The sequence below is a fragment of the Poromitra crassiceps genome, assembly GCF_964638095.1.
Source record: "Poromitra crassiceps genome assembly, chromosome: 13".
In the NCBI taxonomy this organism is placed as follows: Eukaryota; Metazoa; Chordata; class Actinopteri; order Beryciformes; family Melamphaidae; genus Poromitra; species Poromitra crassiceps.
The window spans coordinates 31,321,536-31,346,220 of NC_139644.1; the positions used below are offsets into that span (position 1 = coordinate 31,321,536).

The following is a 24,685-nucleotide window of genomic DNA, read 5'->3' on the forward strand; positions in this document are numbered from 1 at the left end:
AGTCCTCAATGTTGGCCAGGTGCGTTTCCTGTGCGATACACAGGTTGAGGAAACTTTGCCACTCTTCCTGCACAGCACCTCTGTGAAACTGAGAATGTACGAATCATATAGGAAAAGACAGCATGTGAATTCAACTCAACTCAATCCTCTTTACTTCAATTCACTCCATTTCTATTCAATTCATTTCAATTCAATCCCCTTTAAAAAAAAAATCTGATTTCCTGCCCATTTTCTCCCCAATTGTACTTGTCCAAATCCCCCTGCTGCCCCGATGGCTGCCCCAGCCCATCTGCCGATCTGGGGAGAGCCGTAGACACACACATGCTTTCTCTGATACATGTGCAGTTGCCAGCTGATTCTTTTCACCCGACAGCGATGGAGCTTCACCGGCAGGACTTAGCACGTGGGAGGATCACGCTATTCCCACCAGTTCCCTTCTGCCCCGAACAGGCGCGCCGACCGACAAGAGGAGGCGCTAGTGCAGCGGCCAGAATCAATACACTTCAGTTCATTTAAATTCAGTTCAGTTAAGTTCAAGTCAGGATCAGTTTATTTGACCCCTAAGGACACTTATTTCATTGGTTATGTTTACACATTTATTATCAAAGTATTATCAAAGTATCACAGTTAGCATAAGTATGAGAGATGTGTTTCTGATATCTGGTATTATTTAGATAGCTGGATATTATATTTGTACCTGAATCGTTGGGCTGCCTGGGTGTTTCATTTCAATGAGACGATCTCCTTCCTCCTGCAGCTGATTGACCTCACTCTCATGTGCCAGCAGTCCATTATTTTTGAATTTCTGTAATAACATGAAGTGGGATGTGTAACATACAGTAGTATTCGATATGTTTTTTTTTTAAAGGATAATCCCAATGGCTCCTCCTTATACGTAACCCGGGTCGAAGTAGTTACATTACCTCCCCTCCCTGGTGGCACATTTTGTGTGTAGCGTATGGGGGAATCGAACCCGGGTCTTATGATCACCTCTCACATACCAAAGTCGAACACGCTAACCAGTTGGCCAAGGAGGCAATCCCGAGTATTCAATGTATTTAACATCACATACTTCCAACAGCTAAACAGTTGCTACGCAGTGTACTGGGTTACACCAGTTTGGTGGCTAGCTGGTGTAACCGGCCCCAAGAGGATTATGCTTTAAGGAAAGCCGACTAACAACCTTTTAATATTCTTTCAAAACTCTGCCCGCCCGGCACCTCCCTCTGATCACAAGACAATACGCTGTGAAATTAAATCACCACCCACGTCTGCCAATAATGACGTCACCATCGAGGTGTAACGCTAGTAAGTCAACTTCACTCCCCGAGACCTCAAGAGACGCTCTAGTGACAGACCAGGGCTGTTAGCCTCCTTGCTAGAGCGTCCGCCTGCCATACCGGAGGTTCCCGGTTCGATCCCCAGCTGCGGGGTGAACTACACAACGCAGATAACATAGGCACATGTATCTCTAGATGTTTATGGGTCTGCAGCTCCTCACCTCATACTCCATGCGCACACCTGGGGAGTCGGCTATGCGGTCACTCCAGTCTCTCTGGATGATCCTCTCCTGTTGGTCTGACAGGTAGACCAGCTCCTTACTGCAGCTCTGCATGTACTCATACAGAGAGGCCAGGTAGCTGCGCCTCGCCTTGGAGCTCTCCTGCAAAACACACATGTAAGCAATACATACAGGCTACTAGCAGGCTGATATACACACACATGTAAGCATACATACAGGCTACTAGCAGGCTTTACAGAAGCTCACAGACAACAATTACAAAGAGAGAGGATATGGAATGTGTTGACACTGTGCTGTGTTACAATAACAAAACAACTACCGTATTCTAAAATATATCAATTCAAACACGTTCAATAACCCATGTCTAATTTATCTTCAAAAAGCTTTCAAGGACCCGTGGGAACCCTGGGTAAACTTTTTATTATTATTAGTTTGCCTTTATTTGATAGGATAGTAGGCAGACAGACAAGGTGGGGAGAGAGAGGGGATGACATACACGGCAAAGGCCCACGGGTCAGATTCCAACTGGGGTCGGCCACGTGAAGGACTAAGCCTTAGTGGCTCTACCAGGTGAACCACTGGGACATCCCTCTGGGCAAACTGTTTAAGTGTAACTGCTGCTAAGTTACATTCAAAGCGTGGAGTTGACAGGTTTGCAAGCTAAAGTGTCAGTGTGGAGATTTACATAAACAGACAGAGCTGCAGGGTCCGGCCCTGCCACTCCCTTCGTCACAATCTCAAGCATTTGGCTCCACGGCGCACCTGTGTAGGAGCGGCTATGTACAGTATGTGTCCCCCTGGGTGACAAGCAATAAGAGGGACGGGGACAAAGACTCTGAGCAGAGAAAGAGTCAATATTGCACAGGATCATAATGGATGGGACGTAATGACTCAAGCACAGGTCAACCTGCATGCAAGATATACACACATGTAAGCATACATACACACACCTATGATGCCTTACTTTCAACACACACACACACACACACACACACACACACACACACACACACACACACACACACACACACACAAATCTCACCAAAAGTTTTGCATATCTCTCCTTGATGGCAGCATACTGCTCCTAAGAACAGAAGACACATGTGCTCAGTCCATTGCCATTTGACAAAGCAAGGTGATTTATGCTGCATCTGTCTTGTTGTGTGGTGCTGCACTGTGTGCTGTTACCTGTGAAGTGCAGCTACACAGCGTGTACTGTGTTACCTGTGAAGTGCAGCTACACAGCGTGTACTGTTACCTGTGAAGTGCAGCTACACAGTGTGTACTGTTACCTGTGAAGTGCAGCTACACAGCGTGTACTGTTACCTGTGAAGTGTAGCTACACAGCGTGTACTGTTACCTGTGAAGTGCAGCTACACAGCGTGTACTGTTACCTGTGAAGTGCAGCTACACAGGGTGTACTGTTACCTGTGAAGTGCAGCTACACAGGGTGTACTGTTACCTGTGAAGTGCAGCTACACAGCGTGTACTGTTACCTGTGAAGTGCAGCTACACAGCGTGTACTGTTACCTGTGAAGTGCAGCTACACAGCGTGTACTGTTACCTGTGAAGTGCAGCTGCTGGGGTCTATTTGGGCATTATAGGCCTCTATCTCCTGGTGCAGGATGTTATGGGCTGCAATCTGCTTCTCCACATCAGACAGGTTCGGGCCATATTTCTCCGCCTTTATCTGTTTCTACAGACATAACAACAACAACAACAACGTTAAACCGCCTGCAGCTTGGCAAGTACAGAGAGTCTATGTTGCTGCTAAACCCCAAGAATAGCATGAAAGCTGTGAGAGCATCAGTGGAACGCAAAGCGCACCAAAACGAACCAAAGCACTAGTTATAATGTAGCTATTAGAGGAAGTGTTAAAGCGTCCGACTCACCTGTTTTTCGTCCAGCAAAGAGGCCCAGTCGATCTTGGGCATCAACCTGGGCTCCACCCCCTGGACCTGCTCATACACTTCTCTGTAGGCAGCGCAGTCCTTAGCCCAGCGGTCGTGCAGGTTACTCACACTGAGAACGTGACAAAGCAGAACGGGGAAACAGGGTATGAGTGGCAGATAGAAAGGGTGGAGAGATGTTTACAAAAAAAGATTAGTGGGATGGCATGATGGTATTGATGGTATGAGGGGTGGCAGGTGTGTCTGTGCATCTGTGCCTTCATGCGTACACTACCAATCAAAATGTGGACACACCTGACCTGATTGAATGTACTACGTTGTTCATTCTCTTAAAGCCATTTGGATCTAAAGGCGTCTATGATTGAAATTTGTTTCTTGACAAATATACAGTGGAGTTGTATGAATTTCTATGAATGAACTCACTCTTTCTCTATCTCTCCAGTCTGTGGGTGCTGCAGCCTCTTGGCTCTGTCCACGTCCAGGAAGAGGTCCTTCAGCAGCCCCTCAGCCTCCGCCAGGTTGTCTGCATTCTGCTTCTGGTGGACCTTTGGCTGCTCCTTCTCCACGTTCTTTGCATCCTGGAATAGACAGGCAATGATTGCTGTTGCAAGGAGCATCTCTCAGTATGTTGGGTGTTTTTTAAATGACTTTATAGCGTCTAAATTCACATTAGGAGGACAGTGTGTGGGTGTGCCTGTGTCTGTATGGACTTCTTACCAAAGCCAGCAGCTCCTCTGACTGAAGTATGTTCTTCTCTACCTGGTCTGCATTCTTTTGCATGCGAACAATCAGCGCGGCCAGGTCAGTGGCTTGGGTCCTGAGCACAGAGAGACATAGAGAAGATCAAGTCAGTGGCTTGGGTCCTGAGCAAAGAGAGACATAGAGAAGATCATGGTCCAAAACTTCCAGTCCTAGCCTAAATTAATTCAGTGCAGAACGCAGGGCAGAGAAACTTGATTCTTCATAACTTAATCGGTGCGACAAACCTTCTGTAACCAGAACCTACCTGAGACCCCTGGAGGACACAAAGGGAACTAAATTTAGTGTTGGAGATGAATGAAACCTATTGAAAGGGCGAACAAAGGAGATTCACCTGCCTTAACACAACTCTACGCTGGCATGCCAGTCATCTGCGGGTGATGATCGACACTTGTCCTCGGAGTGTTTGTTCTCCTGTCACTCAAAGCTCCACTATGATAGAAAGACAACTATTTATCCAGACACACCCCAGATCAGAAGCCAGGAGGCAGATTGTGGGGGAGCGCCACACACACACACACCCCAGCAGGCAGGAATGCAGCGTCGGTGTGGCAGACAGACAACTGAAGGCATCATATCATTCATCTCTTATCGAAGGAATGGTGTAATTAATTTATAGTGGGGCAATTACATGTCGTCAGTCAGGAGGATTCCCTCCCTGAGTCACTCTCTCTTCCTCTGGCTCCAGGGCACACCTGGGTAGGCTTTGGCACCTGTGTAGGAGCACTCCGGTATGTGTCCCCCCTGGGTGACGTGTGACAATAAGAGGAACTGAGATAAAGACTCGCTTAATCGACCTGAGCAGGAAAAAGAGTCAATATTGCGCAATCCCTTACCCCTTAAGATCGTAATGTATGGGACTTTATCACTCATGACAGCAAGTCAACACATAGGCTACTCTTCCATTCAAGCATTGTCCTCCAAGCAAAGGTCCTGCACAAGCACTGGTTCCACTACATGGTGCTCATCCTCTCTTTATACGCTCTCTGTTGGATCATAGTATCGTGTAAGAGATTTGCCTCTATTAAACAACATTGTTGCCCTCTCGATTTAGTCAGAACACTGGCCTAATGAATGGCGCCAGAAATGGCTTTACCGGATCAATAAACTAACATGTCGCACCCCTTTGGCAAAGATATAAATACAAGAGTGTTGTGGTTACCGAACAGAGTTAGACGCGGTCGACAAGTCATCACCACTGTATAGCAAAATGAAGTAAAACTGGATTGCGACATTCAATCTGTAAAGACTGTTATTGTCAGATACACAGGAGAAAAGACTACGAGACGACGTGTCATATCAGGGCGCGTTCATTCATTCTGCAGAGCTTCTCCTGTGCCGTTTTCACAAAGAAGAAATGGAAGTGAAATATTTGTATTTAACACATAGAAAGTATCGTTAACTGTCAAATCACCATAAGGGGTTTGCCCGACCACGTCCAACCTCTTGCTGGAGATGATGACACGCAAAATAAAAACAACCCCCGTCGTGTACCAGACATAAATGAGATCACAGTACAAGAATGCCCACATGTGCAGTGGAGCTGATTCAGGTCAGCCCTCCAGGGCAAAACAGCATGAAAGAGAGAAAAGGGACAGTAATGGAAGACTTGGAAACATGACACACACACACACACACACACACTCAAGAAACTGGCCCCACTCACTTGCTGATCTTCACAGGACTATATTCCTTTTTCTTCAACATGCTGGGTGACTCTGCAGGCCTGCTTATGTAATCTCAGCCCCAGTGTGTGACTCTTACAAATCCTCTCTCTCTCTCTCCTGGTCTCTCGTAGTGTCTCTCCTCAGTTAAGGAGCGTCCACCTGTCTCAGCTCCTCCCAGGCCAGCAGGTGTGTCACCACGAAAGGCAGTGGAGAAGCAGACCGGGCGGACCTGTTCCACCCTCCTGCCACTGTCACTTTATATGCTCAGGTTAAATTTATAATTTATGCTTGTCTTCCGTGATGCCTTCAGCAATGTTACACATGTCCGCTTTAGTAGTAATGTAGGAATGATAAATGCTCCTTGATATTTCACTCTTTAACTGTTAACTCCACAATCATTGATTAGACATTATTGCCTGTATTTAATATAGTTTCTCCAAACCTAAAATAGTCTTCTTTTTTCCATTCAATTCTCAATGTTTTCTCCCATATATGTAGAAGCGCCTGTCTATATAGCCTACAGGGGTGTCAAACTCAATTTCATCCCGGGCCACATCAGCATTATGGTTGCCCTCAAAGGGCCGGTTGTAAATGCGACATGATATAAATGTATCAAGCCTACATGTTATCATATTTCATATTGCCTCTGATTTGATTATTATTGTTTTTCTAGTAATAAATTTACTTAATAACTAGCTCTGAAAGCAGAATTTTAGGGAAAACAATGGCAAACAGACGACTAAGTAGCCTTCAACTATTATTCAATTTAACAATTGCAATTTTTAGCCGTATTGCGAAGAATTGTATTGCGCAAATTGTATTCTTTATAGCTCTTACGGGCCACATAAATCGAGGTGCCGGGCCAGATTTGGCCGAGGGGCCTTGAGTTGGACACGTGCTATAGAACAATCGACCTATAAAGCAGCTGCTGGAAGCTTCCTCATATGGAGGTGGTGGAATGTAGCAGAACTAGTCACTTGATAGCTGGATTTCAGGTTGTTCATTATGGCACTCTCTCACATCGCTGTGCATTCAAACGGAACAAGCAGATTTGGATTTTTATGTTTTTTTAATAGGCCAGGTTTATTATTTGCCGTCAGTGCAAGCTTCACTATAATAAAAGTATTTATAAAATCAAATCTGATAATGATTAGAAACAGGAGGGAAAGTGTGAGATCTGAAAACCAGTGTCTGGGTTAAAGTGACAGTCAGTCAGTTATGGTTTAGTGTTAGCTTTGCCTTCGCAACACATCAGCATATGAAAATACAGTTGTTTTTCAGGTTGAGCGCACGCTTCCTTCCACCCAACAGAGTAAACAGAGGAAAGAGTGAGTACATGATGGTGTGAGAAGGAACTGCAGGTAGACAATCATCTGTGCCACCGTGACTTACAGTTCATGCTTCCCACAAAAAGCAGTACTTTTTCAAAAACAGTAGATTTTGTACAATGAAGCGAGTCCAAACTTGATGTGTATCCTTTGTGCCATTTTTAAATGACTCTCCTATCTGTTCGAGTAGTTCACCCAGGAGGCCCAGGGAGGGATGGCGACGTTTTCCAAGCGAGTATCAGTGGTTATCGGACACACACCCTGTGAAATTACCTCTGTGGCATATGAGGAGTCAAGGTCTAGGGAGAGGAATGCAGACCTCACCTGCTGCCAGGAGGAGGGCTGGGTCTTACCCCGATAACAAAGATAGCATTATAAAAGTAAAGTACACGTTTCTCTAGTGACTGCGTTTGTGTAACCACAAAACAGAAATATGCGCTCCAGATAGTAAACTGGGTGGTAGGAGTTTGAGGCACCTGGGCCATTCTGGTAGCACCCGTCTCACACAGTCTCTGCTTCAGTGGGAAATAGTCTCATGCTTGCTGTAGGTGTGTCCGACACACACCCAGAGCAGTTAGTCCTGAGACCAACACCCTCATACCTGAGAGAGGGAGGCATTAGGGAGGAGGTGACAGGAAGCCAGATCGCACAGGAGTGAAACTGAGCACTAGAAAGTGACAACGTGAAAGACACAAGAGGTCAAAGGGGATGACAGAATCTCTCAACTAACAACTGCAACATAAACAAATGTAGTTTTTGTACTTGGGTAGTCCCACTTGACACAACAGTACTTAGGTAAATACTATAAATCTTTATTTCCCAATTACATCTACGAATGCCAACCATTGGCACTGAGCAACTTCTATTTGCTGTCATTCCAAACCAAAGGCATCTAATAGCTCTGGAGACAGTGTTTGATAAGAAATACTTTCCAAAACCCTTGAAAGTACAGACATTACAGTAGTATAACAATGAGTATAACAGAGGTTCTCAAACTTTTTCAAATGAAGGACCCCTAAACTGACACAAATTAAGACCACGGACCCCCATGAGATTTTGTCTCACTTTCCCCCATCTGATGAGATGTTTCATTACAGAAAGTATATGAAACCCATGACCAAAATAGTCATACATTCATTCTGTTACTTACTAGGGAAGGGGCCAATACCTCGGCTGCTGCGTGGCCTCGCCTGCTCTATTGGCATGCCGAGCGCACAATTGCTCAACCTCGCATGACTGATGACATCACTGTCACTGATGATGTTACAATGCCTATGATATCACTGATGTCACAATGTCTACTGTATGACATCATCAGTGCGTACGCTCTATATCATCAGTGACGTCATACGATTTCTGGTCAATAATCATTTCACTGATTACATCACTGATGATGATGTCAGACATTGTGACATCATCAGTGATGTCATCAGTGACATAATTATTGACCAAAATCATCTTATGACATTACTGATGGTGTCATAGGCATTGTGACATCATCAGTGAGAGAAAAATTGAAAGAGAGCGCCCACTTGCTCACTTTTATATAAGGATGGATGGAATTATAGTAAAAATAAATAATTTCCCGTTTTATGCTGGGGACCCCTGGAATCTCCTCAAGGACCCCTGGGGGTCCCCGCAGCCCACTTTGAGAACCACAGCAGTAACCTATAAGATATGGGCTGATAGAGGCACATACTTTGCGTTGTCAATGTCCCATTCACTGGCTACACTTGCTCAGTGCTGCCCTATCAAGCAAAGAGCACCACTTTAAATTCATTTGACATTGCATGTTTTGGATTCCAATTATTTACAATTTGTTGCGCATGGCATAAATGCTAACAGTTAATTTGTCACTTTGATTCTTCTGTCACAGTATGAAATGTGTTTTCTTGCCTATAGAAAAGGTTTATATGTTATATGTTTGTTTTGTTTTTGCAAAGGAGGCTGTCAACAGCAGGGTGAGGCTGTAACAAATCAAAGTGGGGGGAAAGCAATTCTCTGAGTCACTTAAGGAAGAACTCTACATGGAATATTTACACAGCAAGCGTTCCACACATATTTGCAGATCTATGAGTCGGTCAATATGTAGAAAGCAATTTTAAACAGCCACACCCACAGCACTTTTGAGGACCAGGGACTGTTTATTCTGTCTAATAAACTGTATAATCTAGAATGGCAGAGCAGCGTCGAAAGATTTCAGGTTGTCAAATCTGTGACCAGGCTGTTTTATGTAGTGATGCTCGTCCATTGTGTTGTAGATCAGTGTTTATACATTGGCCCAGGGTCCATTAAGGACCTCAACCAATAGGATTAGAAAACAAATCTTTGGACACGCTTGCCTGAAATACAGTACTTGAAACGCCACTGCAGGCCGTAATCACACATCCACCATCTTTACCCATGTTATTCAACAGCCTTTTATGATCTGCTAGAAGGAACGTGGTTCTCCAAGGCTGAACAAACACACACATCTCCCTCAAGGTCATCCATCGTCTGTGTTCATCACAGACAGCACTGCATACCAATGAGTCACTCCAAAATACAGCTAAAAATTATATCAAGTTACAGTAATTAGCAAAATATGATTTTTATTTAAGCATCAAGCAGTTTAGTTAAATAAGTCAATGTAGCATTTTAAAACATGTGTCGGGAGCTAATAACCCATCATCAAAAGATCAGTAAAGTTGGCACCACCCATAAAAATTATGCTCCATGGCAGCATTACAGGCAGGAGATTGACCGGGGAAACAAGTTACCAATCCCTTCCAGCAGGTGAAAACTGCAGCGGGGGGGGGGGGTACCTGGGTGGAGGCCAATTTTGATTTGCTACCCGTGTTGTGAAAACAAATAACCAAAACAATGAATCACTGGCACTTCCTACTACATTCAATTTTAATGTTGTAATATCTGATAAACACATTCCAAAATACAGGATTTGCAGACCTCTGGTTTAAAAAGTAAATATAAAATGTTTGAGGTAAACATGCTTCAAACAGATCAAACATGCAAGAAAGCGGTGTACATGGCCAAGCACATTCCCATGACAATAAAGTCTAGGAACTGGTAAACCGAGGTAAAACCTGACACCAACTGGCCAGATATGGTAGTACAAATATTTTACATTATTTTCTGAAGAGGTTAGAATTGTATTAGCTTCTAATACAGCACATTTCAGAATGGATATGAAGAAAGGAGAATATGACAAACTTGTTCCAATTTTGCGTTTTTATTTGAAAGGTCATGCAGTGCACTTCCCAGTAAGGAGCTTACATCACTTTCAATGATACACGTGAAAAACGGATACATTTGGAATTACCTAGTACAAAAACAACTAACGTTACTGAGGAATGTAACAAATTAAATAGCAATAGGAAAACAAATGTGCACCAAACACTATTGCTGCACTGCAGACCTCCATACTCGAGGACTAAGTAGAGGCTGAAGTTTTTAACCCCGGTGTGGAGAGAAAAAAATAAAATAAAAGTCAGTACAAATCATTTGAGTATAGAACTTAAAACATGACAAAAAGCAATAAATTACTTCTTTACTTTAAGGTGTGCGTTTACTGTTGGAATTGAGGAGGCATGGGGTAGGGCACCAGGGGTGGAGGGTGCTGTTGCGGAGCCTGTGCCTGGGGGAAGGGGAAAGGTGGGTGGCCCCCATTCTGTGCACCACTCTTGGCAGGGCCAAACGGCGGGGCCTGGAAGTTGCTCTGGCCTCCGAAGGCTCCTGTCTGGTTGTTACCAAAGTTGGACTGTCCGTTACCGTTACCATTGTAGCTGCCTCCGTTGAAGCTGCCGCTGTTGCCCCCATAGCCTCCATTCTGGGGATTTGGGCCAAAGGGTTTCTTTGGTCCACTCTCAAAACCTCTACTGTTGTCCCTGTCCCTAAAATTGCCGAAATCACGCCTACCACCACCTGAAAACCTATCCCGGTGGTCATCTCTATACCCGCCACCTCTGCCTCCCCTTGAACGCCCTGGAAAGAAACAAAATGGTGCTTTAGTGTTTTCATACAAACCATTTGATCACATTAAAACAGAAGAGAGACAGAAAAGAAAACGCTGTAGCTACAGTGTGATGTTAAGTTTTAAACCATAACTGTTTGAGATACCTATAAATTCATTGTGGTCAGCCCATCCATTTGTCAAAAGAAAGAAAAGACAGCAGCAGGAAACAAAGCAACAACAAAAAAAGGGGGCTGCAGCTTACACCACAGGTCCTGTATCTCACCAATTGGATTTACCTCCTCTGTCTTCCGCCATCTGGAGGAGCTTGGGGTTGATTGCTTGGTTGGCCTCGCGGAGCACGGCGACGAGGTCGCCGGCCTGCCTCATGTTGTTGGGGGTGAAGAAGGTATAGGCTGTGCCGGTCTTTTGGCTACGGGCCGTTCTGCCAATGCGGTGGACATAGTCCTCAGAGTTGTTGGGGTAGTCAAAGTTGATGACAAATTTCACGTCGTCAACATCTGTAAGATTGTGTTGCGGTGTGGCATAAAGGGAAAGCAGGCAAGTGCACATAGATGCGCACCGGCGCCACCACAACAACCAGATCAAAAACAAAAAGTTAGTATTGCCATGGAACGGCGGCAGCTGTTAATCCACAAGGCTGCAAAAAAAATGGCCATTAGACAGGACTCCAGATAAACATTTATCCTACAGGGAGACTACGGTGGGAAGAGAGAAACGATGCACACTCCTTTTGCTTCCAATCCAGTGGGACCAAACCAAAAAACAGTCCCCTCTTGAACCAGAGCTAAAGCACCCTCCAAAAAAAAAAAAAAAGATCAGAAGTCTTACCATTTAGGAGTATGCAGTCACTAGTCCATTCCCATTGCAGCACAGACCCCTTACCAACCATCAAGTGACCCACCCTCAGGTCCTTCTACACAATACTGCCCCCTTGTGGGTAAACTGGGACTTTACTGAGTGGATCAAGGTCCCTTTATCATTAAGCCCACACTGCAGTGTCTCTTGCCAATAAACTGTAGACGTGAACCAATTGGAGTTCCTACAAAAGGAGACAGTGGCTCCCTTGCCCCACAATGAAAGTCCCTAGTCGCCATGGCAAGATCTTTCCAGACCCCGTGTTCACTTGATCATAATCTCTCGCTGGCAGGTCTCGACATGACTTTGAAACGCAGGCGAGGGAGGAGTGTGAGCTTGGATTGTGTCCGTGGCCAACGAGCATGTCCCACTGTCACCAAAAGCGCCAGTAGCCATGTCATTACAGAGGTGAAGGCATGATCGATCTTCCGACAGAAGTTAAGGAAACTGCTACATTTACGCCACCCATGCTTTGCATCGACTTCCACGAAAGAAAGCACCTTCCACAACTCAAAGACTTGCAGTGCCCAAACAGACATGCACGACAGTAGGAGACAGCGTAGCTGGGCTTTGAGCTGGGATAGATAACAGCCTGGGGGTGAAGCAGTCCAAACCATTGCCAGAGAACTGACAAGCATATGGGGGAGGAACTGTGGCCAGCCCTCATCTCGACCCCCTTTTTGGGCAGGCCAGCACGATATGCTGCACTTGGGCCTTGTCACCTCTGTATATCTGCATGACTGGGGGACCCGCGCCTCCCCAGTCCGGACATCTCCAAGAATCCTCCTTCCCCCTCTGGAGACCTGGGCTTGTCATGCCAAGGCCCTGCCATACAGACTGCTCCTTCAGGTACAGGGAGAAACTCAGAAAGAAGCAGAAGAGTTAAAGAAAGCAAATGCACTTTCTTTTTTAAATACAGAAGAGTGTAAAAGAGATGAGAAATGATGCTAACCTAGACCCCTGGAGGCAACGTCAGTGGCCACGAGGATCGGAGCCTTTCCGAACTTGAATTCTAAACAAAACAAAAACAAGACAGAAGTTTGTTGAAACATGTCCATACAACTCGAAGGACAGTGACATTGTGGCTCAAATTAAGTGAATGAAAAAAAAAAAGTATATATACCATTTAGAACCCAGTCTCTTTCTTGTTGGCTTTTATCTCCATGGATACCCATTGCTGGCCACCTGCGTGATGGGAAGTTTAGTTGTTAATAATTCAGTAATGTCATAATTACAATAGAACACCAGTCAAAACAGTAAGTCAGCTGTCGAGTTCCAATACGCACCCATCCCTCCTCATCCTCCTGGTGAGGTCATCGCACCGCCTCTTTGTCTCTACAAAGATGATGGTCTTGTTCTCCTTTTCACTCATGATTTCCTCGAGCAGGCGGATGAGTCTAAAACAACAAAAGCAATTCCTCAACACAACTAAAAGGTACTATTTATTTCAGGCTCATAAATGTATGTTCCCAATACTATACTGAAGCCGCTGTCACATACAATTGTCAGGGATGCAAACTCATGGAGTGAAAAAGGTGACATACCAGGGCTGATACAAAACCACTCAAAATCATTCAGTTAAGTGCCCTATTTTGGGATCAAAAAGGTGACCTGTCACCTAAAGGTGACTAGCTTGCATCCCTGATTGTGCCATTAACTTCAACAAAGAAGCTGTAAAACTTCTGGTTAGACAGGCGCAATACTCACTTGTCTTCCTTCTCCCCATCATTGCAGACATCTACTATCTGCAGGATGTTGTGGTTGGCGCTGAGCTGCAGCGCTCCTACATTGATCTGGATATACTCCTTCAAGAAATCCTCAGCCAACTGACGGACCTCTTTAGGCCAAGTGGCGCTCCACATCAGAGTCTGGCGGTCAGGCTGCAGGAAATAAAAGGACGCAACAATCAGCAACACATTACCCATTTTCCATCCAACAATTAAGAATGCCATTTGTAACTTCGTCATTTGTAAATGACAGTACAACTGTCCCATTTCAACAATTTTGATAGAAAATGTGCTCAGCCAGTCTAGGAAACACTAGATACTTACTCTGATTTGGTCAACAATTTTCCTGATCTGTGGTTCGAAGCCCATGTCCAGCATTCTGTCGGCCTCATCAAGTACAAGGTAAGTACACCGGCGGAAATTTGTCTTTCCAGCTTCCAGGAAGTCAATGAGCCTGCCTGGAGTGGCGATGCAGATCTCAACACCTTAAAACAGAGGAGACATCGTGAGGCCAAAGCACTTCTACAAAGGATGCTATGGACATGGTAGTCTATGATTAGCCACGCATGAAGAACTCGTTTCAGGATACGAGAAACAGTTGGTGAACTCTACTATAGGATGTTATGGTCTACTTTTCTGGAGAAAAGGTTTTGGGCCAACAAGAGTGAACATACCTCTTTCCAGGTCACGGATCTGGGGTCCCTTAGGTGCACCTCCGTAGACACAGGTGGACTTCAGGCGAGAAGCTCTGCCATACTCTGCAGCCACCTGCTGCACCTGTTGTGCCAGCTCACGGGTGGGAGCCAGTACCAAGCACTGCAGATGAAAAAACACTAAGTCACTCATCACATGGGCAAGGTTTTTTTTTATGAACTTTTACACTGGTGTTCAGGTTGTGCAGACGCTTGTGTTAGCATCCCTCTCTTAGCGATGCAGTTCTTTATATACTCAATTATTTGTTCTTTTCATTACTAAATAATGGCTCTAAAAGACATTGTCGCTGTCTAGGCAGGACCTCGAATATAAATTTTCATTTTTTGTCATAAATCAATGCCACTGGTCACCCTTCACGTTTGGGTGGGTTTAACAAAGTGTAACGGTTACACTTTGTTAAACCCTTTATCATTGGTTACACTGTAACCAATGGAAAAGCATAAAACGATATTGTGAGTAATTCTCGTAACGCCATTCACCCTCAATTTGTCGTGCAAACCTCAATTCCTCCCCAATCTCAGTCTGTACCCCCCCAAGGCAGGACACTATACCCGGGAAAGACACACGGGGAGACGGGCTGTGTATTTCTGATATTGTTTTGTTTAATCCTGGCTTCCTCTAACAAATAGACCAATAAAATGTTTTTGAGTTATCCCTAGGCTGCAAACTTGTTTATCGGTTTCTGATGAGAATGTTAGTGAGATTCTTCTCATCCCCATGATAGAGCCCCTCTCAGCCATGGGAGAGTGGGAACTCTGCTGCAGCGGCGGCGTGTGCTCAAGAAGGGAAGCGGCCATGCGCGGCTGCGAGAGTGCCTCCAACTGACTGATAACATAAACATAATTTGAGCTTATTCAGGTAAGATATTAATGTAATGACACATCCAGCTGGAAACTGACTATAATGAAGACGTGCCAACTTTGACGGCATGGTGTTCAGTATTTTAAGAGAATGTTTTTTTTTACTTCCTGAAAGGTTGCAGTTTTGGGGATTCGAGTTTCAGCCCCGACAGCGACGGTTTACAAAAAAAATCATTTCTCCTTCATTTTTATTACGGTATATAAAAAGTGGGCAATATCCGTCTGCCCATTGAATTTTTTGTCCCACTGATGATGTCACAATGCCTATGACATCATCAGTGATGTCATAAGATGATTTTGGTCAATAATATCACTGATGATGTCACAATGTCTATGACATCATCAGTGACATTGACCAAATCATCTTATGACATCACTGATCATGTCATAGGCACTGAGGACGTATTGGTGTTTTCTTAGGTAATTTCCATTTAACACTTAACAGCAATATGTTGAAATAATGTCCAATAAATTAATCACTAAGATTTACATCAAGGTGGGTAAAATGGCATCTCCCAAATGAGTGAAATAACCCAATGTTAGGGGGAAGCTATTCTTCACAAATTTTTTGATTGTGGCATTCTAAATGACTTACAATGGGGCCATCTCCGCGTTCCAGGAATGGCTGGTGGTTGATGTGTACGATAGCCGGCAACAGATACTGCAGAGTAAAAATATACATTTGGGCATTAGACAAGCTTGACATTGATTGTGTAAATGTCAAACGATGCATTGATCTATGCTTAGTAGGTCAGATTATGGAAAGGGTGTGAACAATCAATGTGGACAATGTCAGCGAGATCCTGTGACTTACAGAGAGTGTTTTGCCAGAGCCAGTCTGTGCAACGCCGACCATATCCTTGCCAGTCAGAGCTATAGGCCACCCCTGAGCTTGAATGGGTGTTGGTTCAGTCCAGCCCTGTTTGTTGATCACATCAATCACATAGGCTGGGAACAGGGAAAAATAGGTAAGTAAAATGCAACTTTGACAAAAAATAAATAAAAATTGTTCAAACAATCCATTTCCACTTACAGGGGAAGCTGGCCTCATGGAAATTCATTATGGGATTCGGGCAGTCTCTCCCCTTCACTGTAACAGCTTTGTTTCTCCTATAAGCTTCAACTTCTTGCTGCAAGATAAGAAAACATGAACCGAATGAACTAATGTCAATTTGCCAGTCACGTGTACTAGTTGGCAGAGGATTGGACAGAGCTGATTGTGCATGTGCAGTAAGAACACATTCCAGCAGTTACATAACACTTCCACAAAGCAACACATGTCTGATGTAGACCATGCGAGTACATACCGGAGGTCTCCTTATAACGTCTTGGTGCGGTTGGTAGAAGTTCTTCTCAAACTTCGGTAGTTCGTCCAGGTTCCAGTGCTTCTTGCGCAGCCGCTCCCCGGGATTCCCGTACTTTCCACCGCCGCCACCTCCTCCTCGACCGCCACCACCACCAAAGCGGGGAGGCCCGCCGCCATAACTGTAACATTTTAACAAGTAATGTTAGGACTCGCCCAAAAAGGTCTGGCCTCTGTCACACAATGTATCGACACGAGTTTTTAGTCGAGAGAAGTCAATTCATAGTCTGCTTGAACAACAAGATACATTTTTCGGAGCCCGAGGTCAGAACTACACCGCTAAAATGGACGCGGCACAGTTGACGGGGAGAGCACAACACAGACCATTTTCCACTGCGTCATATTGAGACTATATAGCTGCAATATACTTTCCAACCAGCAGAGGAACAATGGAAGCCGGCCGGCATTTTGTATCCGCATTCATACCGTCTGCCACATGGCGAAAAGGCTGGCGACTAGCCAACCAAGAGCACTAACGTTACCTGTGCTAGCTGAAACTTGACATGACCAAAATACATTATTGTATTTAGTATGCCTAAGAACTAAAGCATGCCAACAACCAGTATTGGGAATAAGCGCCTCTAAGGGCGATAAGATGAAACGCTATTCCATAGCTAACCGCTTGGGCACGAGGCCAGACAAGGCCGCGGGCCAAAGACAACGACTCCGTTCACCGTCTGTGCTCTCTATGTGGAGAAACCAGACAGATAACTGCAAATAAAAGACGGACCGTGTATTGTCGTGTGTTGAACGGTCACTTATGACCGTTTCCCAATTGCTAAAGCCGCAATATTCGACTGATTCATGCATTTTTCCTAACCGTCCGTCAGCCATTTCTGAGACGACACGAGGGGAAAAGCTCGTCTAGAACACAATAAAATGAACTTACCCTCTGTCTCTATCTCCGCCACGATCTCTGCCACGATCTCTGTCGGAAAATCCGGGCATGTTGTAAACAAGTTGTATAAATTAAAAAGATAAATATAACTACACCGCGGATCAAAAGCCGAGGAAAAAAAGAGACCGGCAGTGGTCTTGCTGAAATGCCGGTAATGTAAAAATGAGACCCGGCTTATATAGCAAAGGAAGTGTAAGCCGCAGCACTTCTGGTGCATGCATCCGCCGCTCTATTTTTTTCAGCTTCCGCTGCGCACCTAGTAGAGTGTCAAATTTAACAGTAACTAAATGTTATATCGGGGTCACCATGGCATATATTTTAATTTAGGGTAGTTTTTACAGAGGAATATTTCCCTCAAACAAAATATTATGTAAATACTGACCACGCTGGTGAGGAGGGGGGGATGTTGGCGGATGTATATGTACGAGACGAACTAGTAATCCGGTTACTTCCGATGTTATAACGATAAATGACGTCAATAGAAAAATCACCATCCCAAACTTGGCGATAGGATACTTTGTAATCTTCCGATGATCTCCCATCACACTGTACAGACTAGGGCGATACTACATGTCATTCTGGGCAATAAATGGACCAACACTAGGCCTATTTTTGGTTGGCAGTGGCACTAACTTTCACAAATCTTTTAAGAGGAAACCGTTTCATTCTTCAATGGGAGTGATATTATTCCAGATAGACCCAATTTTCAAATGAAACCTGAAAATGGCTACCTTTATCTTTAGGCAGGCTACCAATTCCGTCCCAAAAACCTGAGGATCACACTCAAAAACATGGAAACTTGTGTACTTTCGGGTTTTCTGACTCTCCATCCAGGGTTTTAAAATATGTGCCTTTTAATTTTGTATAGGGAGGTAAGATTACTTTTCGGGGTAAGGCAAGACATAACACAGTATTATGATGCGGTTCCACAACTCTCCTAAACGACACATTATTTGTATGCAATAATTCTAGTAAGATACTTGACACCTTTCTTTCGAAACGCTCTGGTTTTACATTTCGTCTTTGTTTGAGGCGTCCACCCCCTTCCCAGCCCTGCTAAGCCATCTGCTGGACGGTTTCAGGTACAAAGAGCTGGAACACTGTGGGTGGCCGGGGCGGGCAGATAACTCAGGAGGACAGACTTTCACATTCAGATGCTAAACACGTGAATCTGTAACCCCCACCTGACGAATGGCTCTCAACACGTGTGTGTAACGTACTGATAGGCCTACAGGGTGATTACTGATCAGACCGTCATGAACTAGACCTTCATGAACTAAAGCAACTTGATTACTCCCTTGATCATGTAAACTCTTCCCTTTAATGTTGTTTTGCATAGCTTCATCTGACACTACCTGCTCAAATCTAGTTACAATTTCTGTGGTTGGCGCCGGTGTGGTTCAGTCACGATTGTGTTGTCATCAGTGATGTCACTTGAACAATTGTGATGTCATCAGTGATGTCACTTGAGCAATAATGATGTCATCAGTGATGTCACTTGAGCAATTGTGATGTCATCATTTTGTGATGTCATCAGTGATGTCATTTGAGCAGAGTGTGATGTCATCAGTGATGTCACTTGAGCAGTGATGCCATCAGTGATGTCACTTGAGTAATTGTGACATCACTTGAGCATATGTCATCAGTGATGCCACTCTTTTTGTTGTTAAAATTGGCTAAGTGGGTGCGGCGGAGTATAAGTAGGGAGAAGAGGACAAGTGGCGCATCATCTCCAGTCTCCACCTTAGGAATAGAGTGCACGTAGTAGGAGAAGAGGACAAGTAGCGCATAATCTCCAGAGTCTCCACCTACTCTAACACAAAAGGGCATAGTTTGTATGTATGTATGTATGGTATCTATCCTCTCGGTTGCATTTTCCTCGGACACGTCGGTCGGCCTGGCAGCATTCACTTGGAATGGGCCGGATTTTTGAATTAGGTCATTATGGCAGATTAAATGGCCCAAAACGACCAATTAGTCATAGCACTACTCACAGGAGCCAACAGGTGATATACATACACCAATTAGTGATAGCAGTACCCACAGCAGCCAGCCAGTAACACCCACACACAGTGATTGCATGCTCAAACCCGATGGTCAAACGGGCAATACCCAAAGCAGCCAGCAGGTGACACCACACCCAGGGAGAGACCGACAGTGATTAAATGCAGTATCAGCAATTAGTGATAGCACTACCCACAGCATCCAGCAGGTGGCATGCACACACGACAGATAGTGATTACATGCTCAAACGGGTATCAGAACTAATAGAGCTTGCAGAGTTGACGCCATGTTTGTTGAACACCCTATGCGGAGAACAGCGGGAGGAGCGCCATGTTTGTGAATTGAACAATGTGTGACATCAACTCTGCAAGCTCTATTCACCTTATGTTCCATTAACACAGGGGTCAGCCAGTTACTTCCTATTGTGTTTACACTTCCTGTGACAGTACAGTACTAGTGAGCAGGTAAAACAAACAGGTGTTTTGAACAGGAAGTCATAACACAACTGGGTCAAGTGGGCGGTGCTACATAAGGTGAACAACAACAACAACAACAATAATAATAATTAGGACTGAAAAGCTACTCCGACCCCCCCGTCCCCAAATAAAAAAAAAGGAAAAGAAAAGAAGACAAGACAAGACATCTTTGTACAAGGCCTTCTTACATCGTTAGACAAAGGCAAGTTTAATTAGAACTAATTACACACAAAAATAAAATACTCTTACAAAATGATAGTGTTAACATACATCAAATTGCATCAGTCAGCTATGAGAGATATAGTCCTGCTAGTGGATCATGCTAAAAAAAAAGAAAGAAGAAAAGAAAGAAACCAACAGCTACACCTCAACTTTGACTTGTTAATAAAAAGTTCAATTCTTCAATGAGAGGCAGCTATGGGGCAATGCTGAGCAATGTAGAGTAGGAAACAGACAGCAGAGCGATCTGCTTGTGCACTGGACTTGAGGGTAAATTAATATGTTTACATATAAATTTGATCAGTCCGTATCTGGTATGCAGGTAACCATCAAATACATATGGCAACCTAGTTCTGTATGTGTGCAATTCCTTTTTTTTTTTTTCATTTTAAGAAAATCTTTTTCTACTTAAGTTAAAAGATAAATTACAGGTCATGTGATCCACATATATGAACAATATCTTATTACTGTACAAAGCACCATCTGAGGACACCTTTCACTTTGCATACACTTCCCTACATAACAAAATTAACAGTTCTTTTTTTTCTTTAAGTGTATGCAAACGTTAAGAACAGTCCATGGTCATAGAGATTGCTAGACAGGCAGCATCTTTTGGAAACATTCAAGAATTTAGTTTGAAATCGTAGAAACCCCCCCCCCCCCCCCTCCAATCCTTTCTCTAAATAAAAACATTACTGATAGGACTGTGTATAGCAGGGCAAAAACAGGAGTACATCTCATTCATTTCACTTTCAACCAGAAGCCCATGTGGAGACATGCAGCAGTTTCAGGTTCCTGCGGGGAACACAATGTGACACTTTGTCGGTCGGTTCCAAAATGACATTACAAACTACACACAAGACTTCTCCTGAGACTGTGGCTAGCTAGTGGTCTAGGTGATATTGTTTTGTGGCCACAAACGGGTATGAGGGTGGGAAGTGTGCTGTGCATTTTAAGCAGTAATGGTGTCAAGGAGTATGGTTGCCAATATATAAGACTAATGTGCACATTATGTAGCACCACATGGCTCTAACCATAAGGTAGTCGAGGTTCTTTTCTATGACAATACACAGGCAGCACATACATGGGCTATGTTTGCTCTATATGATGGACTTTCCACTCTTGGAAGTTGAACAGAATGCGAGGAAGTTTAATGGGAGGTTTCATGCTAGTGGCAACAATATAGACCAAGAACAAATGACTGTAAAAATGGGTAATTGATGGGACACACGCCACCATATAGAGCTCCAGAATGAAGTCACTAGAATTTAAAGGGTCATCTCAAAATTCATCCATTCAAAACCATTATGGCACTCAAGAGGACTTTGTGTGTCTCAGATGATTTGCTCTTAAGACGTACCTCTCCTCGTACGGTGTGAGAAAGGCAACAATTCACCCACAGCAATCTAAGTGAAATTCAGTCAAGCTTAATTCTGTTTTCACAAATTGTCTTTTTATAATTTAAACAGCAACATCTAACATTTAAATGCTTTTACTTTTTTTTTCTGAAATAATGGAAAACGGTTTTCTGGAATATAAGCAATAAATTATATATATTATATAGAATTTTATTGTTTCTTTTTCCATTTTCCCATTATATAAAAATAACACATTTCAAGCTATTCATTCATTTATTCATTTTCAAACAAAACTAGATGTCAAACTGGTGAAATTGGTTTGTGGGAATGCAGCGCTGGTTGTTGGGCAGCAGCTGAGGAAGCGAGGTCCCGCTGCTGTCTTTGGAGAGGGCTGTAAACAGTAGGGCACTATCTATCTAACTCTGCCTCCAGTCACTACACGTAGCCATGCCTTCTGATTTGGATGCAATCCCCATTGTCCAGCCGTGGCTTTACTGATAGCCCCAATTTGATCACTGGGAGGCACCGAGCAGCCCTCATGCACACTCTGCATCCACCACGAGTGTTTGTGAGCGGCTGTGTCAACCAGCGATAACCCTGTACTCTAGCAAACCAGACATGTTAATGCGGCAATCGTTTCAGAGTGGACTGACTTGACGTTCTGCTCGGTAAGATGGTGCATTGCTACATGGAATACTGTCTTATTTTTTCAAATGCTAAAATGAACTTACAAAAAAGGGAAGAGCCAGCAATTTTTGCAGGTTCCACAAGTTAGTAAATAGTCTGAGTTATTAGCAGCTGAAAAATATCATTTTTAATGCTAAAAATAAAAAATAAAATAAAATAAAAAATAAAATAAGGGGGGGGGGGGGGGGGGTCTAGGAAAACCCAGACAGTCGGACGACATTTTCTCGTCTTCTCTGCCCGCCCTCCCTTAGCCTGGCCACACGTCCCTGGTAAGTATGGGAGTCACTGGGCGAGGCATCCGGTGAGTTCCCCCTTGTGAGTGGACTGATTTGTGGGGGTCTGATCGTGGCCAAACTTTGTTGCTCCTGGTTGTTGCTGAGCCCGGCCTGCAGTCACTCACTCCACAGCAAAGCCACATGTCTCCTCGATGGCAGTGAGTAGCTTGTCGTACAGTTTATCATAGTGCTCATAAGGAGGAATGTCAATCCGATTGAAGCTAGAAAAAGAGAAGGGGGTAAGAAACATGGATATCAAGCTTTTCCAATGGAAATTCACTGTTGTAAAGCTACAATAACTACACTGATGCAAACTGCAGACTCATGTAGACATGGACATAAAAATGATGTGGTATGATGATGATATAGCAGGAAATTCAGAAACTCCTTCGCTATATAGCAGAATAAAGTGCTTTGTCAAGGTTTAACATTACTATTCCCTTCTGCCTCGCAAGGACCCCATTTACACCTGCTATTAAAATGTGATCTGTATCCGGACACGTTATCCGGATAAGGAAAAAAGCATGTTTATGCAAGGTATAAAATGAGACATCGGAATGTGATTGGATCTGCCCTGACCACATTTGGAGGTAGTTTGGCTCACACTGTGTTTGGATCTTAGGTAGGTGAAAACGCAATCCGTACAACATGCTGGCATCCCAAACATAGGAGACGTGGATTTGTGATGTGTCACTCTTTTTTCTCCGACCAATAAATGTACATATTTTACATTTTAACACCGCTTTCCTCCTCCTTAATCATCTTTGTAGCGCATCAGGCAGTGGCAGGAGTTGTGTGTGTGCGGTCTAGTATATGGATTTGTTTAGGTTATACAAATAGCTGTGTTATATACTATTTCGATCACTATTTATAGTAATAATATATAATAATCACCTATACTGGTGGTCAACAAGAGCTTGAAGCACAACTGAGTGGCAACCTTTTCTGTTGAAATAGTCGCATTGTGCTCTGAGGCTATGACAGGTACTGTATAGAGACACTGCATGAAATAGGCCACGCCCATCACAGGGGAAAGCTCTCCGTTCACTTCCACACACCAGCGCCATATTCCTTGAATTAAACATAGCTAAAAGCTGTTGTGTGGTCGGCTGCGGAGACAACAAATGTAAAAAATTGCCAATTAAAGTTTTTTTGTACTCCCGAGCAAAACAAGGAAGCCATTGAGAATTGGCGAGAAGAAAAATGTGGATGTTGCTGTCAATGAAGTAAGTTGTAGTGTTCATCTTCCGTATAGATCTTTGTGTGCAACACCCGACCATGCACGCGACATAGGAGAACGCCAGGATTGGACGGGAGTTTGTGTTTTCCCCCGTTTTGGGCGTGGTATCTGAATGATGACGCCCTCCGCAGTGTCTCTATATGCGAGAGCCGATTCTCAATGAGGATAACGAGAACGCATTCAAAATACCAGGTGTAAACGCAAAGGCAAGATTGGATCGTTTATTATCAGTATAACATATCTGGATACAGATCACTTTTTAATAGCAGGTGTAAATGGGGTCAAAGGCATGTATTGTGCCCGAGGATTGGAAAGTAGTCTAGTCTAGTATGGCCAGATGGCTCACCAGGTGTGGGCTTTGGGCAGGTTGTTGGTGCTGGCATCAATCTGGTGGATGGTAAAGAGCCGTGGGCCGGCAGCACCTGTATAAAAAAACAACAGTTACTATAAAAGAACAACAGAAGACAGACAGACGGTGAAGCGCGGTCAGCATTCAACAGAAGGGGCCAGACATATAAAGGTATACATGTTTCCATCCAGTTTGAGATTGACAGAAAGCAAATGTGATTTGAAAATGTGCTTACATCTACCTCCACACAAACGATGCTTCCTGTGTGTGCAGACTTTTCAGTCAATGAGGGCAGATGGAAATCTGTGCAAACATGTTGGCTGTCATAGTGAGGCCATCTATATTGTCATTGTAGACCCAGTGTCATTTTTTATGTTTCATGTAAGTTCAGAGGGCATAATATTTATGTTGTCCATTCATCCACCTTCTAATACAGTAGGACTAAACGATCATTTGAGATCCTGTACTTACACCCGACGGAAACATGGCATTAAATAATCG

The 24,685-nt window shown here is 44.0% G+C and overlaps 3 protein-coding genes across 4 annotated transcripts in view; all 3 read right to left on the bottom strand.

Moving 5' to 3' along the window:
* The window catches only part of evplb (envoplakin b), a 17,633-nt gene extending 11,654 nt beyond the window's left edge, over nt 1-5,979 (bottom strand). The window contains exons 1-9 of the mRNA XM_083648551.1: nt 5,858-5,979; nt 4,150-4,249; nt 3,856-4,010; nt 3,415-3,544; nt 3,087-3,218; nt 2,565-2,606; nt 1,502-1,663; nt 698-805; nt 1-88 (exon numbers count right to left, since the gene is read on the bottom strand). The exon at nt 1-88 is cut by the window's left edge and continues 8 nt beyond it. Of these exons, the coding sequence (XP_083504677.1) occupies nt 1-88; nt 698-805; nt 1,502-1,663; nt 2,565-2,606; nt 3,087-3,218; nt 3,415-3,544; nt 3,856-4,010; nt 4,150-4,249; nt 5,858-5,898 (958 nt within the window). The 5' untranslated portion in view covers nt 5,899-5,979. The remainder of the gene's footprint in view (nt 89-697; nt 806-1,501; nt 1,664-2,564; nt 2,607-3,086; nt 3,219-3,414; nt 3,545-3,855; nt 4,011-4,149; nt 4,250-5,857) is intronic.
* Nucleotides 5,980-10,141: 4,162 nt separating this feature from the next.
* On the bottom strand, nt 10,142-17,712 carry ddx5 (DEAD (Asp-Glu-Ala-Asp) box helicase 5). 2 transcript variants are annotated; one of them, XM_083649637.1, is made up of 13 exons: nt 17,568-17,712; nt 16,623-16,800; nt 16,349-16,445; nt 16,130-16,263; nt 15,911-15,976; nt 14,416-14,557; nt 14,066-14,226; nt 13,722-13,894; nt 13,301-13,411; nt 13,138-13,199; nt 12,967-13,026; nt 11,435-11,656; nt 10,142-11,167 (listed from the first exon to the last, which is right to left on the bottom strand). In XM_083649637.1, exons 1-13 carry the CDS (start codon nt 17,624-17,626, stop codon nt 10,752-10,754), a joined length of 1,881 nt encoding a protein of 626 aa, XP_083505763.1. In that variant the 5' UTR covers nt 17,627-17,712; the 3' UTR covers nt 10,142-10,751. The 2 variants fall into 2 exon arrangements, with proteins under 2 accessions (XP_083505763.1, XP_083505764.1); XM_083649638.1 differs by having other exon boundaries at nt 11,000-11,167; nt 11,422-11,656.
* A 2,888-nt stretch (nt 17,713-20,600) lies between these two features.
* LOC310788484 (E3 ubiquitin-protein ligase SMURF2-like) overlaps nt 20,601-24,685 on the bottom strand; it is an 83,347-nt gene continuing 79,262 nt past the window's right edge. The window contains exons 18-19 of the mRNA XM_083650030.1: nt 24,182-24,257; nt 20,601-22,816 (exon numbers count right to left, since the gene is read on the bottom strand). Of these exons, the coding sequence (XP_083506156.1) occupies nt 22,717-22,816; nt 24,182-24,257 (176 nt within the window). The 3' untranslated portion in view covers nt 20,601-22,716. The remainder of the gene's footprint in view (nt 22,817-24,181; nt 24,258-24,685) is intronic.